Consider the following 18,648-nt stretch of genomic DNA (forward strand, 5'->3'; position numbering starts at 1 on the left):
CCGCTAAGTGGCTGAATGTAGCAGGGGAGCTGGGTTGAGAGTCAAAAGACTCGAGTTCTTAATTAGCCTGGGGAATATGAAGACCTTTGCTCCTTAATTCTTCACCTGCAAAGGAACCCATTATATAAGGTTTTCTTACAGATCCTGCAAGTTCAGGGCTGCATTGACTTCTGAGAAGTCAGGAATCTCCCGGGCCCAAATGTCTGAGAGGTTTTCGAATGAAGGATGTTGCCTTTTCTGCGTTTGGCCCTGTTCCTGGGTTCATGTCAGTCATTTCTCTTTCTGGAGTGATTCCAGGTTGTCTTTTTTGTTCCGATAGATGTTTGACTGGATCACACACAACAAGGGCCTGTTTCTGAACAGCTACACTGAGATTGGGACCAGCCATCCTCATGCAATGGAGCTTCAGACACAGCACAACCACTTCGCTATGAACTGTATGGTAAGATTCTGTCAGAACCGATGTATGCTGCCTGGGAAAGTATGTGAGCGTGGAGGGCATTCACACAGAGCACAGCCCAGCACGCAGCAGGGAGGCCCTGTGGGGCCTGCAGAGTCACTGATTGGATGGTGGCAGCTGACCTCCAAGTGTGGGACGCTCTTAGTGTTAGCAGGGTCTAAGTAGCTGGTTTTCAGTTTTCAGCAAACAAAAATGAAAATGAGCAAGCAGACAAACCAGTGGAACTTGAACCAGTCACGTGGATGCCAGTTCCTGTGCTCTACCTCTTAGAAGCCAGCAGGGTTCTGGAAAAGCTCCTCAGACGGAAGCCTAGTGCATCCCCTGAAGAGACCCTGTCAGTGTGCTGGCTGTTCTTGAAGACCAAGAAATTAGCCAGCCTGCTTCTAACCTCAAAAGCATACTCCAGTTCTCCTAAGACATGAGATTTCCTCCCACGTTGAAGGACTGGGGTCTGGATGTCAGGCCTGCCTGGAATCCCCTGGCGCTCCCTGAGTTTGGTCACTGGACCACCTTGGCTGTTGGGACCAGATAGGGCTCGCTGCAGGACTGCATCACAGAAACCGAAGTTCTGAATTCTGAATACCACTTTTGTTACATTTTTTGCAGTTAATATGACTAAAAATGATGTGGTGTTCTACAGGATAGACAGTTGCTTCTACAGACAAGTAAGCTTCTAGAAATTTCCTCTTCAAGGACAAGGAGTTTGGGTTGGACTTTGACTAGCCTCGTGAGAATTAATCATCGTTAGGCCTTGTAACATCTGTTTCAGAGCATTGAAGCAGTACATAGATGGGGTCTTGGTTTAAGTTAATTAAGATGCCATTAATTAAAGTTTGGTCAGCTAAGTGCTTCAAATTAGATAGTTTCAAAGATAAGACTTAGCAATACAATTTTTATAATAGACATCATCAAAGCATTTGATAACTGTCCTAGAATTTAAGGAAGAAAATTTCTGGTGTAAATCATCAAACCTGGGCATAGGTACAGAGAGCTGAAATGTTTGCCTTTGGGGGCAGCTTCTTAGATGAATTTCTGCCTAAAAACTCCTGCCAGTTTTTCAAAATATTCTGAAACTTCAGCTAGTATTGAAAAGCACATTCAGTCCATTCTGTCATGTATTTTAAAAACTAGAAATATTTAAATACGTTTTGGCATTATTAGTGACAGATTTAGGTATCAACAGAACAGGAAATGTGAGGTGGGAGACAGGAGCGTGGGTTGCGAATACAAAGGGTTTTAATTCTGCCTCTCCTACCTACTGTGTGGCTTTGGGCCAGCTGCCGAACTCGGAGCCTTGGCCTACTGATCTGTAAAGTGGGGACAATGTCTGCCCTCCATGTTGTTAATGTTATTTTGTTTTCTCTGCATATGTAAAACACTAAGCATAGGGCTGAACACATAATAAATATGTGACAAATGGTTACCACTGTCAGTGATATCATCAATTTGATTAAAAATACTTTCAAAACAAGAAACTTTGAAAAGTATGAGTTTTTTCTTTTTTGGCTTAAGCATACTTTCTGATTTCCTACAATACACTTCTGTTACGTTTCTAAGTTGAAGTGTTAAGGAAAAGAACGTGGCAGCCCTGTGCCGTGCGGGGTGACGGCTGGGGAGAGCCTTCCGGGCCTGCCCTGCCCCTTGCCCTCAGTAGCTCCTGAGCCTTGGCATTTGTTTATGGAGAACAAGGGCCTGTTCACCTCAGCCCTTTCCTGTATTACCCACAGCGTTTTAAATGCTTCTGAAAAAAGGAGAATGCTATCGATAAATACCAATATGCCAAGTTGACAATATTTAAAGAAAGCATATTAAGGGATACCAGCAAGTGTGCTCACTCTTTACCTGTGTACCTGTGTGCACAGATACTTTAAAAGGAGCGCTGGTAAGAATGGAGGTGTGGGTACTTCCAGTGTAGGGAAGTGTGGACTGTGGTGTCTGAGCACAGGCTGCTGTGCACCAGACGTAATGGAGACATGGCAAAGGTGTCATGCACAGACCGGTACCCTGCCTTCTGTGAGTGCAGTCTGTTGGAGGACATAAAAGTAATTCAGGGCACTGTACTGGGTTCAAGGAGCAATGAGTACCCTCAGTGGGTCCCACAGTACAGCCATCGGAATGGACAGTTCTCGTCTGGATGCCAACAGAGAGCTCTGCTTGAACTGTTCCTAACAGAGTTTTCGGGTTGATTTTCCTCTTTAAGGTCGTAGAGAAAGCAAACATTAGCAGACATAGTTACCTGTCACTAGAGAGAGAGTATGCTATGAGAAAGGGAGGCACTGCTTTTGACTTAAAGGTCACTCATGAGAGCATTAATGCCACACAAGCCAGCGAGGCCAGTTTCCCACTGATCGTGGCCTTCACTGGCTGTCACAGCCTCACAGAGTGTACTCTCTCCCTGCCGCTCTCGACACCCGGCCATCTGTTAGCTGATCCTAGCATGCTGATGCAGCCCAGAAAAGTATCTCAGCGGCTGACGTCTGTGGCTCTCTGATCCCAGATCTGGGTGACTCTACCTAGTTCAGGTTTGGGTCAGAAATGGAGGAAAAGTTGAGTGAAAGAAGGTACGGGGAAAGAACAGACAAGTGAATCCTCCAAGATGCTTACTCGGGTGGGCTGCAGACCAGGTAGCAACCACGTAGCTCTTGCCCAGGTCTGGGTGCCGGGCAGTGGGAGACTGGCCCGAAGGACCAGTGTAGGAAGGGAAGAAGAGAGGAAAAATGTGGAGGAGTTTGAATAGCGAAGGTGATGAGATGCAGGGGCAAGCCTAGGAGGAGCCAGAGCTGCGTCTGTGATTTTGGGGGCGCCCATGGAGAGCACAGTGTTCTGATGCACCACAGAGAAATCCTAAGTATGTGAAAAACAACAGCCTGGGCTTTGTTGAAGGTGTGTATCTCCCTGCCCCCCCCCCCCCCCCAAGCCTTGGTTATAATAGGACCCTCGAAGAATATCAAAGGTGTTAAGGGAAATACCATGATGAGAACTTGTTTTGCAAAACATTCAGGGGTTTTTTTGTTTGTTTTAAGCTTTGCTCCCTTAGTTTTTAAGTAAACTGGTGGACCTGAAGATAGGAATTTCAACAGTAAAAAAGCTTGATTTAACATTTGAACACAGCATTGTTCTGTGCCCCAGTTCATTCTCCTTGGAGAAAGTGGATCCATTTACAGAATATTTTCAGTTGGCATCAAAAAGACAATTTGGGGTTATGTAGAAAGGAGAGCTTGTTTTTACACAAATAGCCTTGGATTGCTACGTACATATTTAGTGGTTTAGAGACCGAAATGTTGGGTCCCTGCAGTTCTGGGTGACTGCTAGTTGGTAGGCTTGCCATCTGGACCCTTTTCAGGATCAGGAGCCAAGGAGTGAGTAATAGTATATTTGTGTGCACACACTTGTGCGTTTGATTGCTCCGGACCTGACAATATGACTTTCAGCTAGCTGGTTTGTCATTCTGCAGTCTTAAAAACAGAAGCGGGAACTAATACTTAGAGTTTATGGAACTCCACCTAGCAAATATGTGCACTATTACGTAGCATGTGATTCCGCCATTTAAAATGTGATACGGGAATAGGCCGTATTTCAGAAAGTGCTATTTATGTGTGTTTAAAAGAAGCCTCCTGTGTGCCCTCCCCTAAGGAGCCCTCTTTCTCTGCCCCTTTCTCAGAACGTGTACGTCAACATAAACCGGATCATGTCAGTGGCCAATCGCTTGGTGGAGTCTGGCCACTATGCCTCGCAGCAGATTAAGCAGATCGCGAATCAGCTGGAGCAGGAGTGGAAGGCATTTGCCGCCGCACTGGATGAGCGCAGCACCTTGCTGGACATGTCCTCCGTTTTCCACCAGAAGGCGGAAAAGGTCAGTGCCCATCACAAGGCAGTGCCCGGAACACGGCCTCCTCCGGTCCCTCCATCTCTGCGGCCAGATCCCCGGAGGCCTTTTGTGTGGCAGTTAATGACCTGAGCTCTGTTAGCTGCGAGGGAAAGCCCCAGCTGTCTCACTGCTCGCTCTGTGACCTAGCGCAAGTGATTCAACCTCCCTGTTCCTTAGTTTTCTCATTGTGAGGTAGGAGTAAAAGTCTCTGCTTGAGAGGAGTATTTTATGATATAAGTGAGATAATTCATATGAGGTACCCTGTACAGTGCATCGCATACGGTGAGTACTAATCAGTGGTGGCTGCTGTTCTGTATCCCTCTTCTCTCTCTTCCTCCTCTTCCTCCCCATCCTCTTCATTAGCATCACTGCGGGATTCTAGTTAGGATGCTTTGGCAGCAAGTAACAGAAGGCCTGACCATCAGGTTTAAATATCAGGGCTTTGTTCTCCTCTTGAAACAAGAAGTGAAAAAGGACAGGGAGTTCTAGCTGGACAACAATGCCAGGGCTGGGGTCTGCTCTTCTTGGTCAGTTCGACCTTCCGCCATGGTCACAGGACGTATGCCATAGCTCCTGGCACCAGCCCTTCAGCCGTGGTGTCCAACAATGCAGAGCTGGCACCGAGTGTTTTTGCCCCTCACTTTAGTCAGGGAAACGTTGTTGTCAGAGGCTCCCGCCACCCCAGGGCCTTCCCGTAGTCCAGCAGTGGGGTACACCTGCACCCTGGTGCGAGGGAGGGCGGAAAGGGCAGTTACAGCTTGTTAGGCCCCACAGCAGCAGGCAGGCTCGCCCAGCAAGGGCTGGTCGGAAGAGTGGCCGAAGGGCAGGCAGCTTTCAGCGTCTGCCACAATTACTGAATGACGTGTGTGATGCTGACACAGTGGCTTCACTGGCTGGTGTACTGGTCAGAAGAGCTGATTTAAGAGGTACTGTATGGTGTGTACCTGGAACACTCCCCACACCTCCACCACAGTCCCTTCCTCCAACAAACCAGCTTAAATACACATGCGCTGAAAGTAGCAAAAGGAAAGTGATGTGCTTGTGACAGACGCCAGCGTGGAAGCTGTGCTGGAATTCTTTTTTAGGTTGTTGACAAAGAGCACAGGAACTTTTAGCCACTGGAAAGACATATTGGGAAGAGGCAAATGGTTGCTGTATTTTAAAGGAAAAATACTGATTCAGCTATTCTGCAGAGAACTATTTTCATAGGGATTTGCACTGGTGCTTCTAAGAAGGAAATATTATCTCTTTCATCTAGAAACGGTCTCTATTGAGGAGTGGAGTCAGTGAGGGCACGACAGAGGCCCCAGCTTGCCTGTGCTTCTGGCAAGGCAGCTAGATGTTGCACAAGACACTAATTAGTAGTGATCTCAACTCTAGAAACCTTTAAAGTGTGAAGCAAGAGAGGAAACTGAGAGGAATATGAAGAGAAAAAACCTTAATTGCCTCATATAAAAGCTACACTGTGAAAAGGGACTTTCAAGTTTCAGTCATAAGATTTTTCTGCTTCCTAACCATATGCATTGACTAGTTTTATAATAAAGGATAAATAAAAGCTCCCACACAAAAACAGCTCTTTTAAAGTAACTGGAACCCCCTTCGAGATAAAATGGTACTGCCCACGGGACTCTGTGACCTGCTGCGGTCCCTGTCATTGTGCAGTGTAGTGGTGCACAGCTCACCGGACATTCCTGTGAGCAGGCAGGTGAGCTGCATGCTGCCCACCCACGTGTCAGCTGGTGTGGTAACCAGCACGGGGCACCGCCGCCCCCTGGAACTGGAGTGGGGGTATGAACTGGTAGTGGGTCCCCTTAAAGGTGTGCCAAGATGATATGAACAAATTTGAAGCACCACCAGCCACTGAGGTGAAAGGCAGGAAGTACTGATCTCTAACACATACTAACTAACTCATAGGGAAAATCTCTTTCATAAACATGACAGGATCCAGCATTGTAAATGAACCCAGAAGATTAATTGCTGCTCTGACCTGCCTGAAAATAATCTAGAAATGTGAGTGCCATGGGGCACTTTTCCCTGCCATGTTTTATTGTTAAAAATTTCATACTTGCAGCAAAGTTGAGGAAGTCTGGGCTATTTTTATTTGGATAAAACGAGTGGCTGAAGGTTATGGATTCAAAGGAGACTAAACTAGACGACTATACTATTGAATGGAGTATCTTGGTATCCTGCGTAAACAATACCAGTGCTTGTGGTCTCTGTGCAGGTCAGGTGTCCAGAGAAGAGGCCATATCCGAGCTTAGGGACAGAGTGGCCTGGTGAGAGAGGAGCCCGGCATCTTTGATGGACCTTGACCGAGGTAGTGAGGCCTGCCCAGGCAGCTGAGACATGCCCACAGCACATTAGGATGTCTTCAGAAAGTGTTTCCTTACCCTCAAGTAAAAACGCATTGTGTATCTTCTCCTTCACTGAATAAAAGAGAGGAAGATCCTTGAAATTCTGATGTGTGGAAGACAGTCACATTTACTAACCTAGTTTTTCCTCTACCCAGGAAAGCAGTCACGGGACTAGGTCAACTTTGTTCCTTCTTTTTTTTAAAAAATTTTGTTTATTATATTTTAGAGAGAGGGGAAGGGAGTGAAAAAGAGCAGAAGAGAAACATCAATGTGTGATAGAAATATCGATTAGTTGTCTCACATGCCCCCCAACCAGGGACTGAACCTGAAATCTAGGCATGTGCCCTGACTGGGAATCGAACTGGCAACTTTCTGGTTCTCAGGACAGCAACCAGCTCACTGAGCCACAGCAGTCAAGGCTGTTCCTTCTTTTTAAATGCTTCACCTTCCAAGTTACGCTTAAGCTGTTTTCCTAACCTCTGTAGGGAAAGGATCAGACATTTGGACATCATAAGTTAGGCGTCCATCATAGTCAGTTCTTCGAACACCATCCAGAATTCTCATTAAGAGTTCAAATCTTGTGAGGGGGTCGGTCATAGGACTGAACTCTGTGACCCAGTGGTTAGTAGTCTAATGAACTGCAGCCCCGGTGAGGGACATGTGAGCACTGAGCCCCCCAGCTTGCTGCTCTGTCTCTGGATGTTCTGGTGTTGGCATTCACTGTGGTTTCATAAACATGAATCTTGAGGTTGAAAGTAGATGAGAATGACGTTGCATAGGTGTTTGCTCTCCGAAGATGTCTGGGCCATTCTTTCTCTCTCAAGGCCTCATCTCCAGTGGAGGTTGTGCAGAGTCAGAATATCGGTGTGTCGCCATGGAGACAGGACCTCTGTGTGAGCCGTTTTACCAGCAGACGGCGTAGGGTGCCCCAGCCTTCACTTTTTTGGTCATGTGGGATGGCCACCAGACAGTCCCTTTGTATTAAGAAGTTCTCATAGCAAATATTAGAATTACATTTTTATAACATAAAGAAATAAAGTGACTTGCCCCGGCCGGTGGTTCAGTTGGTTGGAGCGTCATCCCACACACTAAAAGGTTGTCGGGTCGGCGACCCCTTGTTGGGCCCGTATGGGAGGCAGTCGATCGATGTTTCTCTCTCACAGCAGTGGTTCTCTCTCTCCCCGCCTTCTTCTTTCTCTAAAATCAACAAACACTTCCTCAGGTGAGGATTAAAAATAAAGAAATAAAGAGAATTAATTTTATTACACCTTAAAATCTTTCATTTTTACTACTAAAAAATATGATCTTCACTAGAGCTACACACTGCCCTGTATGGTAGCCAGTCACCACCTGTAGCTCTAGCAGTTCCTTCAAGTTCAATAAAATATGCTGTTAAAATAATTTAAAAGTGGAATTACATGAAAGTTCACTTCCTTAGTCACAGGCCATATTTCAGACGCTCGGGGGCTCGGGGGCCTGCGGCTGCTGCGTGCCCGGGAGCACAGAGCACAGAGCGCATTTCCGTCGCTGCAGGGGGCGCTGTGTGCGCAGGCGCTGGCCGAAGTTTACCTTCACAGTGGACTGGAAACCCGATCTCCTTCGTTCATCTAGGGCTCTAAGGGGCTCTGATTTGATAATAGCCAAAAATAAAGGAACAACCAATAGTCCTTTAAAATTTACAGCTCTTTAACCCAGTATCTCATTGCTTCTTTAAATCAGACCAGTGGTGTAAACGGGGCCGCTGGCAGTGTCCTTGTGTTCTGTGTGGGGAGTGATTTGCCCGTGGTCTCCAAGCTTGGACTTCCACTAGGCCTATGACAGTCTTTTAGTCCCTGTTTCAGAAACAGGCACTTATATTAATAATCTTATAAAGTTTCACTTTCCATAAAAACTTTAGAAATAACATTTACTGTAAATATGACAGTTATTGTCTGGCTAATTTTATCATAAGTCTGGGTTGAAATTCAGAGGAAAATAATACTGCTTCAGTATTCCCTGTTGAATTTCTAAGGCAAATAATACACATCTAATTGTTTACGTCCTAACGTTGTTTTACTTTATTGAAAGCATAGGCCTAGTTCTTGGCTTATAGTAAAACAAAGTTCTCATGGAATTGAAAAGAATGGGAGTAAATAAATATATATGTGTATATAATAAAAATGTATTCATGAAAAATTAATCATTCAGGTATAGGGTACTCAGAATGATCATTGGCCCGTTTTGGTTCAAATTGAACCCATCTTTCCAGCTTATCTGTTGGAGCCGTCAGGGCCTAGCCTTCCTGTGACTTCCCTGGGCAGAGGTGGAAGCCTGTCTCCCTTTGAGGCACCAGGAGAAGGGAGTGTGCTGGTTACTACTCAGGGAGTAGGTATGATGAATTAAAACTTAGGGTAGTATTTCCTAGAAATAAAAACAGAAAATGAGGAAATTGGAGGTAAGTTAGAAAAGAACTCTAAACTTTGACATCATATATATTTATATATATATATTTATATATATATTTATATATATATATATATATTCAATCCTGATTTTTTTCAAAGAGGAGAAAATTCTTTTATGTAAATATTTTATTTTTTAAGTGTATTTTATTAATTGTGCTATTGTAGTTGTCACATTTTTTCTCTCCTTTATTCCCTTTTGTCCTGCATCCCTCTTCCCACCCCACTCCCCTTAGTTCATGTCCATGGGTCATTCATCAAAGCTCTTTAGCTTCTCCATTTTCTGTACTATTCTTAACCTCCCCCTGTCTATTTTGTTCCTACCAATTATGCTGCTTATTCCCTGTACCTTCTCCCCCATTTTCCCCCTCCCCCTCCCCACTGATAACCCTCCATGTGATCTCCATTTCCATTATTCTGTTCTTGTTCTAATTTGCTTAATTTGTTTTTGTTGTTATTTTTGTTTTTAGGTTCAGTTGTTGAAGTTGAGAGTTTGTTGTCATTTTACTGTTCATATTTTGGTCTTATTATCTTATTCTTTTTCTTAGATAAGTCCCTTTGACATTTCATATAATAAGGGCTTGGTGCTGATGAACTCCTTTCACTTGACCTTGTCTGAGAAGCACTTTATCTGTCCTTCCATTCTAAATGATAGCTTTGCTGGATAGAGCAATCTTGGATGCAGGTCCTTGCCTTTCATGACTTTGAATACTACTTTCCACGCCTTCTTGCTTGTAAGGTTTCTTTTGAGAAATCAGCTGACAGTCTTATGGGAACACCTTTGTAGGTAACTGTCTCCTTCTCTCTTGCTGCTTTTAAGATTCTCTCCTTATCTTTAATCTTGGCTAATGGAATTATGAGGTCCCTTGGTACGAGCTTTCTTGGGTGCAACTTCTTTAGGACTCTCTGAGCTTCCTGGACTTCCTGGAAGTCTGTTTCCTTTGCCAGAATGGGGAAGTTCTCCTTCATTATTTCTAACTCCTTGGTTGTCAGACTTGCATACAGTTCGATTTTATGGCAGTTCTGGTTGTTTTTTGTTTTTAAATTTGTTGTTGTCCTTATTTTGGTTGTGCAAGGAGGCAAAGTGTATATCTCCCTAGGCCTCCATCTTGGCTGGAAGTCCTACATAAGCATTTTAAAACTTTACATCTTAGGGAGCTTCTGTCCCTTTGTCTCCTAAGTCACCTGTGCTCAGCTGCCACTCCATCACGTGGCAGTGGGGGTGAGAGGTGGGTGGGGGTGAAATTCACTAGCTGTGAGTGGTGTGACCCTAGCCCTGGGTGGTGGGAGGAAAATGGGCCAGAGGGCCAAGCTGCTCCCAAATTGGAAGCCTTCCCTCTCACTCAGCAGAGGGAGATTAGTGGAATAAATGCTTATGAAAATCAATCTGCCAATTAATCATCCAAGCTCCTATATTATTTATATATCATAATATACCCTGTATTATTTATTTAAAGTTTATATATTATTTACTCTTCCCTCATCTGCTTTCTGCCGTGTATAATGCATACTTCTTCACCCAAATTTTTGAGGGAAAAATAAGGATGTGCATTATACATGGGTATAATTATTACATACCATGGTTATAATAAATGGGTATAATATCCCGTGTACATGTGGATTATACATGGTAAACTGTGGTGCTTCAGTTTTGCAGCCAGCTGACCCAGACTCCCTTTATCTTCCATTCAGCATACCTTAAAAAGGTCACTCTTCTGCTGAGCATCAGAATCCATTAGAATCCCCAGTCCTGAAGCCGGCTCCTGATTTGAATTCAGGGAGAAGCATTTAATTCCTTTGCACTCCCTTGGCTTTACCCTCAGTCTAGCCACATGCTGGGCATTCACATACTTGATCTCCTCAGAATTTAAAGCATCAGACACTTAACTGGCTTCTCTGACCTTGCCAGAGTCCGGGTACCATCTCCTGTTGTCCCTCATGAAGTATCAGGCTCTGTGCTGGACCGGTTCCCTGGTGTTGCCATCCCAAACTGTTGTTTCCAAGGTGGTAACAGGGGTGTGTATGGGGGTGTGTGGAATGTAGCTGAGTAGTCGGAGAGGTTTTTAAACAACATACTAGCCCCCGCGTATGCATCATGCACATCGTCATTTTTCAAGTTTCTAAAAGGTTCTATTCTATAGGTACCCCCTGCATTTTGCCACCAGACTTGGCCCCAGCACACTTCTTCTCTGTGGAACACCTATGAACACCCTCTTTCTTGGTCCTCAGTGGGACTGCTGTGCCCATGGCACCTGGGCTCAGGCCCTTTGGGTCGTCAGCCTTTCCGAAAGCATCCAGGGCCGGGGCTTGCCCGCTGGGATCCAGGGTCACCATCTCTTAAGGCAAAAAGTGTGCTTACTCTAAAGTCCCTGCCAAACCATGGCCAGGTTTTTCTCTGTCATTGGGACATTTTAACCTCGTGAGTTTAGATGCGCAGAATCCTTCCACAAGGTGTCCACGTGACACGCCATCCTTCCCGATGTATTTAGAACGTGGCTACATTTTTTCAGGTACATATAATCAAATACTCTCAGGATACATTAAAAAATTATAAGTAAACTACTTTTATTATAGGTGTATATAAACTTCTTGAGTGTTTTTATTAGTTGCTTCAAAAATTGAAGTTGAATATATTTTACTAATCATTTTGATACTCATTAGTCATTTTGATACATATTAGTCTTAGACTTCTGCTTCTTGTGAAGTAGTATATAACCAAAACTTGTCCTTACCTTGTTTTATTAGAAGGCTTTTAGCATCTTAAGAATACGTGGTAACTCTTTTTTGGGATCTTCGAAGTGACCAGTGTGTAGGAGCAATGACTTACTGACTTGACCTGATGATTCATTGATGATGATGGTTAACCTCAGTCAATTCACAGTTGAAAAAGGTTTATAATAACTTGATAAGTGGTGTTAAATGCAATAATCAAGGAGGAGAGAGTGAAGTTAAGATCAAGAATAGTTAGAAGCATTCAGCCTGACCTAATTGACATTTATAGAACACCCACCCCAGAAATACTTAAAAATATGCCTGATTAGTCATCCCTGCATGTATGCGGAGGGAGAGAAGTGTAAAGGAGCTTTATGACTACTTCCGCTGCCTGGAGGATGCTGGGCCGGCGCCGTGCGGGAGGGCGATGAGGACGCTCCCCTGTGTGAGTGCCGGTGTGGTCACGTGTGCAGCCACCAGAAGCCACGTGCTGTCAGGTGACATTTCACGCCGCAGCATTGGTTTCAAGCCCGAAGATTTGCATGCAGATATTTTTCTGAGCCAGTACCTTACAGCAAAAGGATTTTAATAAAGTTATTATTTGGATGACTTGTCTATTTTAAGTTTCTGAAAATGTCATAAGTACGTAGGAGAGCGTTCTCATGCATGTATTTTAAGAGAATCCTAGCGCATTCCCTGTGTGACTGATCAGTTACCCTGTTTTCAGTGGCCACCCTCTGCATTCCCGGGTAGGCAGAAAGACGGTGAAGAACTGGAGTAGAAGAGGTGAAACCCAGGGAAATGTGTCCCTGTCTATTTGGCCTCATTGAATTAGCGTCCTTAATTGGGCCTTCTGCTGCTTCCCTTTGACACTTAACGTGATGAATGCTGATAGGAACTCCTTAGGAAATTTGGCAGTGGTTTCTCAGCTATTGACGAATCCTGGGGGTGTGGGGGTGGCAGTGGAGAAAATTGAGGAGATATGGGAATGGCAGTCAGCAGCCTGGCTCTGCAGCCTGCGGCGGGCACTCTATTTGTTCACATGCAAAGTGGGGCAGACCCGAGCCATGCGGTGCCCCCTCGCCTGCCCTTAGATTCAGGGGCCACAGCTGAGGAGTTTGGGGGCTTCTCGGTTTTCTTTTACTCCTGTGTGCATTTGCTTTTAAAAAGGTAGAAAAAATGGGCCTGTTGTTCTTCCTAATGTTAGGGAGATGATTTTAGATATTTTACCATTAGCATTTAAAAAATTTTTTTAAATTACAGTTTACGTTTAATATTATTTTGCATTAGTTCCAGGTGGTTAGTGTAGCTGTTAGATAGTCGCACCCATACAAAGTGTTCCCCCTGGTGTTTCGGCTGCCCACCTGGCCCCATCTGCAGTTACGACGATGCCGTGGGCTGCGTTCTCATGCTGCACTTCACTTTCCCGTGACTCTTTGTAACTGCCAATGTGTGCTTCTCAGTCCCTCCACATTCTTCACTCAGTTCCCCGACTCCCCTTCCCTCTGGCAGCCATCAGTCTGTTTCATAGTGTCTGTGAGTCTGTTTCTGTTTTGTTTGTTCATTTCTTTTGTTCTTTATATCCACAAGTATGTGCAGTCTTAGGGCATTTGTCTGACAGGCTTATTTCACATAGTATAATAGCCTTATATCCTCTTGGCTTATCCATACTGTCACAAATGGTAAGATTTCTTTTTTTTGTGTGGCCAAGTAATATTCCCTTGTACATACAGAGTGGGTGAAAAGGTAGGTTTACAGTTGTGAGGACATGAAATACAGTTTATTACACAGTTTATTCCTGCATCATTTATTAATTTTTATATTATTTTCCATATGAACAACAGTGTTAACCCACTGTTGACCCACCCTGTATGTACCACAGCTTTTTTATCTACTCTTCTATTTTATGTACTTGAGTTGCTTTCATATCTTGGCTACTGTAAGTAACACAGCAACAAACATAGGGGTACGAGTATTGTTCCAAATTAGTATTTTGGGTTTCTTTGGATATATACCCAGAAGTGGAGTGGCTGGGTCCATAAGGCAGTTCCATTTTTAATTTTTTGAGGAAACCCCATACTGTATCCATAGTAGCTGCACCAGTCTGCATTCCCACCAATAGTGCAATAGGGTTCCCTTCTCCACACCCTCACCAGCACTTGTTGTTTGTTGATTTATTGATGATGGCCATTCTGGCTGGTGTGAGGTAGTACCTCATTGTGGTTTTAATTTGCATTTCTCTGATGATTAGTGACACTGAACATCTTTTCACATGTCTGTTGGCCATCTCTACGTCCTCTTTGGAGAAATGTCTATTTAGGTTCTCTCCCCATTTTTTAATAGGATTTTTTTTTGCTCTTGTTTGAGTTCTTTATAAATTTTGGGTAATAACCCCTTATTGGATGTACTATTGGCTAATATTTTCTCCCATTCAGTAAGCTGTCTTTTTGCTGCTGCTATTGACGGTTTCCTTGGTGGTACAAAAACTTTTTAGTTTGGTATAGTCCCATTTACTCTTTTCTTTTGTTTTTCTTGCCCAAGGAGGTATATCAGAAAAGATATTGCTAAGAGAAATGTCAGAGATTTTGTTGCCTGGGTTTTCTTCTAGGACGTTCACAGCTGTGAGTCTTACATTTAAGTCCTTAGTCCATTCGGAGTTTATTCTTGTATGTGGTGTAAGAAGGTGGATAAAGACAGTCTATTCAAGAAATAGTGTTGGGAGAATTGGATATTATATATATATATATATATATACACACACACACACACACACACACACACACACACACACACACATATATATATATTAAAAACATCAGCAATTTAATGTAAGAGGAAAGCAGGAAGGCTGGACTCCAGCTCCCAGAGTTGCACCTTGCTGTCTGGCTGAGGCTGGGAGGGTCCTCTGCAGCCAGCAGGGCAGGACAGTGAGAAATGTGAGTTCAGACGTGGAGTGGGAAACTAACCAGGAAGCCCAAAACAGATAATGCAGGGCAGAGCTGCTCCAGGTGTGCTCCTACATGTGGGCCACAGAGTCACCTGAGGTCACTATTTCCAATTCAGATTTCTGGGCCCAGCCCCAGTGCTGCTAGGACCTAAACTCAGGGGTGGAGTCCAGGAATCCAGTTTGAGAACTCACGGGAAAGCCATTTGAGAGAGAGATTCAACCATGCTATCTTTGTAGAAAGTCTCAACTACCCTCATTTCAAAACCATGTTAAAAAATAGGCACTTTTCACTATGCATCGCCATTGATAGACACAATCTTTTTTTTTCTTTTTTTTAACCTTTCAAGTACATGAGCAATGTGGACTCGTGGTGCAAAGCCTGCGGGGAGGTGGACCTCCCGTCGGAGCTGCAGGATCTGGAAGACGCCATCCATCACCACCAGGGGATATACGAGCACATCACCCTGGCTTATTCTGAGGTGAGTGGTCATTTCACCTTCAGCTGCAAAGCAACAGTATTTTTGTGTCATAGCACAAAAGCTGGGAAAAAAATGGAAATTTTGGCTAGCCTATAAAGGCACTTTCGATTTTTTTAGTGGAAACTACCATTTTATTGTAACTTTTAGACTTGAGTAGGGGGTAAAAGCTACGGAGGAAAAGAGGATGGTGGGCCGTGAGCAAAGGTCTCATGGCCCTGCCACATGGGTGGATTTCCTTTTGAGGGCCTAGACCTCCACCTGCTAACGTAAGTGAGTTTCCAGTCTTCTTGTCTACATGCATTTAGGAAATACACATTTGCATGCTATTTAGTCTAGCCAAACTCCATTTAACCCTCCTGAATGGAACTTTCCAGAAAAGAGGCAAACCTGATGGAGCTTCATGTTCTGGATTGCAAAGCGCCTGCTGTTGTTTTCTTTCAAGTGTGTAACGCTACTTGCTGTTTTCGAAATCTCAGTGTTGGTGTTTTCTTTATTGTTTTAGGGTGAGTTATTTAATATAATTACTCTATTTTCTGCCACTTTCTTCCATGCCAGGCTTTGCTGTAGGGACTTTATATGATCACTTATTTAATGCTCCCAACTCTGGGGCTTGTGGTATTATTAACCCCACTGTTACAAAGGGGGAAACTGAGGCTCAGCGATGAGATGACCTGTGCAGGTCAAAGAGCTCTAGGAAGTGGAGCCGGAATGTGAGCCCAGGCAGGCCGTCTTCGTGCTGTCAGCTGTCGTGGTGTCCTGTCACATGCTAGGCACAGTGATGATGACGACTGCAGAAAGGTCGAGACGTGCCGCTCTCGGTCACATCTTGGTTATCTGGCCCTGCAGGCCAGCCTGCCTTCACAACGTGGGTTAATTCCTGGAGGTGAGTGGGAGTGCATAGGAATTCCGTGCGTGCTTGTTTTTCCCAGGGCTTTCTTCATTCTCCTTGAATAATGAGCCTCTGTAAGACTGTGGGTGCTAGTGGGAAAGGTCAGTGGGAGGCTTACGAGGTTAGCGAGAAAATGTTTCTCACCCACTGGCAGAAGGCTGGGCACAGAGTAGATGTTTCGTAAACCTATAAATCCAACTCTTGCTTGATGTGAACCACACCACTGTGAAAGTTACGGGGAAGAGACTGGCCATTCGCTTTTCAGCCTGGCGCGTCCTGCTTCCCCAAGCTGCCGTCCTTACCTGACCTCTGAGTGCCCGAGGGGGAACTGAAGATGTCTGATGCTTTGGAATGTGGTCAGACCCCCTTCCCATGAGAGTTGTTATCTATGTGTTTGTTTCTCTGGCCACCTTTTTGCCTGACAAGATCCCTTTATCTTTTTTAGCACTATTTTACATTGTCCAAGGAATTAAAAAATAGCCATATCTATACTTTGCTTCTGAATTTTGCATCCATTGTTTATTAAGTAGTTTGATTATCTAGTTTAATGTGAATTACATAAGTGATAGCTAGCCTTTTTTATAGTAAATATGAAATTTGGACAGATCTGTGATTTTGTATTGCACAGATTCATGAAGCTTTTGAGTTCCAAAAGCGTTAAGTTCCCAAGTGTACCGTGTCTCTGCATTGTCTGATTCCAGCCTGTGATTCAGAAAGTGAATGACCTTGTTACCCATGGTATAAGGAGGGCTTCGTTCACCTGCCTACGAAGAGCAGCCCCAGGATCTGCTCTCTGGTTGCATTTGCAGGTTGCAGACCACTGAGGGGTTGAGGAGCTCACAAGGCGGCTGGGCTATTGCCGTTGCCTGCGTGACTTGCCCAGAGGCAGTGAGACCTGATCAGCTCTGGTCCAGCTGGCCGGTTCAGTCTGCCCATTGCCCTGAGTACTTCTAGCAAAGTGCAGACTTTTCTCACTGTTAAGCTGCAGTCCATGGAAATGGGGCTCTCAACATGGAAACTTACGTTTACCTATGGCGCAGACTCATTGGATTTTAAATTGGCACTCATAATTCCATGGCAGGTAGACGGCTTCCCAGGCAGGGGTCTTAAGCTGCAATTTTGAGTCCTTGGGCTGTATACCCCCGGAGACAGTAATTTGAACTAGATGAATGGGAAAGACTTTCTGTAGAACAGAGTGAATTTTTATTTTCCTTTTAAACTATTTAAATTTTGAAATGGTTTCAGGCTACGGAAGCGTTAGAACAGAAGCGCTCCCACACTCCCTTAACCCAGATTTGCCCACTTTTTAAGATTTCACGTTTGCTTCACTCTCCCTCTCCTTCCCCGTCTCTCCAGTCACCACGCCAGCGCCGATGCCCCACGGCCGGCCTGCCTGCAGACCCATTCATAGTTCCCACCCTTCCCACTGTGGCTCTGCCTTCCTCTTTCCCAGCCTTGGATGGCCCCCTGCAGCTGCATGACAGTGGTGGACATGTCTCCTGCCCCGTGTAACTTTCTTGAGTCTTGTTCTGCCTCGTGTCTCTGACAGTCTCAGAGAACACAGGCCTTTCGTTCTGTATGTGGGATGACCCCCAGTCTCCCTCCCCATTCAGTTTTCCTTACGGGTGGACTGGGGTGTCACAGCAGGGTCCCGGGAAGCAGACCCATCCTGTCACTGGTGATGCTCACCTTGACCTCTTGATAAGGTTGGTTTCTGCAATGGAAAATCACCATCAGAAAGGTTGTCTTTGATGAGCACACTGCAAAGGGATATACTGATAGAACAGCACCTGTTCCTCCTCAGACTTCTCCCTGTGGCCTTAGCATCCACTGGCGAGTCCTGCCCATGCCATTTGCCACAACCATGGCTGTCTGATCATTAATTTCCATAATGTGTGATCATTAAGTAAAACAGTTTACTAGGTGACCTTTTCTACCATAAGGAAGAGCTTTCTTATTTATTTGTTTATTTACTCATTCACTCATTCATTCTATTTCAGAATGGATTTACAAAAATCTTTCTATATTCAACAGGTTATAATCCAATACTCTGTATTGATGCCTAAATGATCTACGTTTGGCTAGCAGGAGCCCCTTTTTGTGCTTTTTTTCTAAATATATTTCTTACCATTATGTGAGCATCACTTTCTAGTGTAACAAGATGTTGCCAGACTCATCTTGCCCTTTCCCTGCCTCATTCCTGGAATCAACAGCCTCACCAAGAAGTTGCAGTTCCTTGTGCTACTGTGTGGTGTTTAGAAACTTAGGATCTGGGTGCTCAAGAGGGTTTATTTGCTGGGGGCCGGGGTGTCCGTGCTGCTCGGTCCTCCAACAGAGTCAGGAGATGGGACACCCCTCCCACAGAAAGGTCACCGTGCCCCTGCTGAGGATGCAGGGTCACTTACCAGTAGGAATTTTACAGTCAAGGCTTACTCTTCTGTTTTCTCTCCTCTCCTCCCTCCATCCCACAGTTTTTCTCTTTAAACAGTGCCTGTACT

General features: G+C 44.7%; 1 protein-coding gene across 10 annotated transcripts in view; it reads left to right on the forward strand.

Annotated features, from left to right (window-relative positions):
* TRIO (trio Rho guanine nucleotide exchange factor) overlaps positions 1-18,648 on the forward strand; it is a 325,844-nt gene that overhangs the window by 131,826 nt on the left and 175,370 nt on the right. For all 10 annotated transcript variants that reach the window (XM_045848128.1, XM_045848129.1, XM_045848130.1 and 7 more), the window contains exons 6-8: positions 320-442; positions 4,122-4,313; positions 15,130-15,261. In XM_045848128.1, the coding sequence (XP_045704084.1) occupies positions 320-442; positions 4,122-4,313; positions 15,130-15,261 (447 nt within the window). The remainder of the gene's footprint in view (positions 1-319; positions 443-4,121; positions 4,314-15,129; positions 15,262-18,648) is intronic.

Source organism: Phyllostomus hastatus, unplaced genomic scaffold, assembly GCF_019186645.2.
Source record: "Phyllostomus hastatus isolate PE091 unplaced genomic scaffold, TTU_PhHast_1.1 phas_contig_58, whole genome shotgun sequence".
NCBI lineage: Eukaryota > Metazoa > Chordata > Mammalia > Chiroptera > Phyllostomidae > Phyllostomus > Phyllostomus hastatus.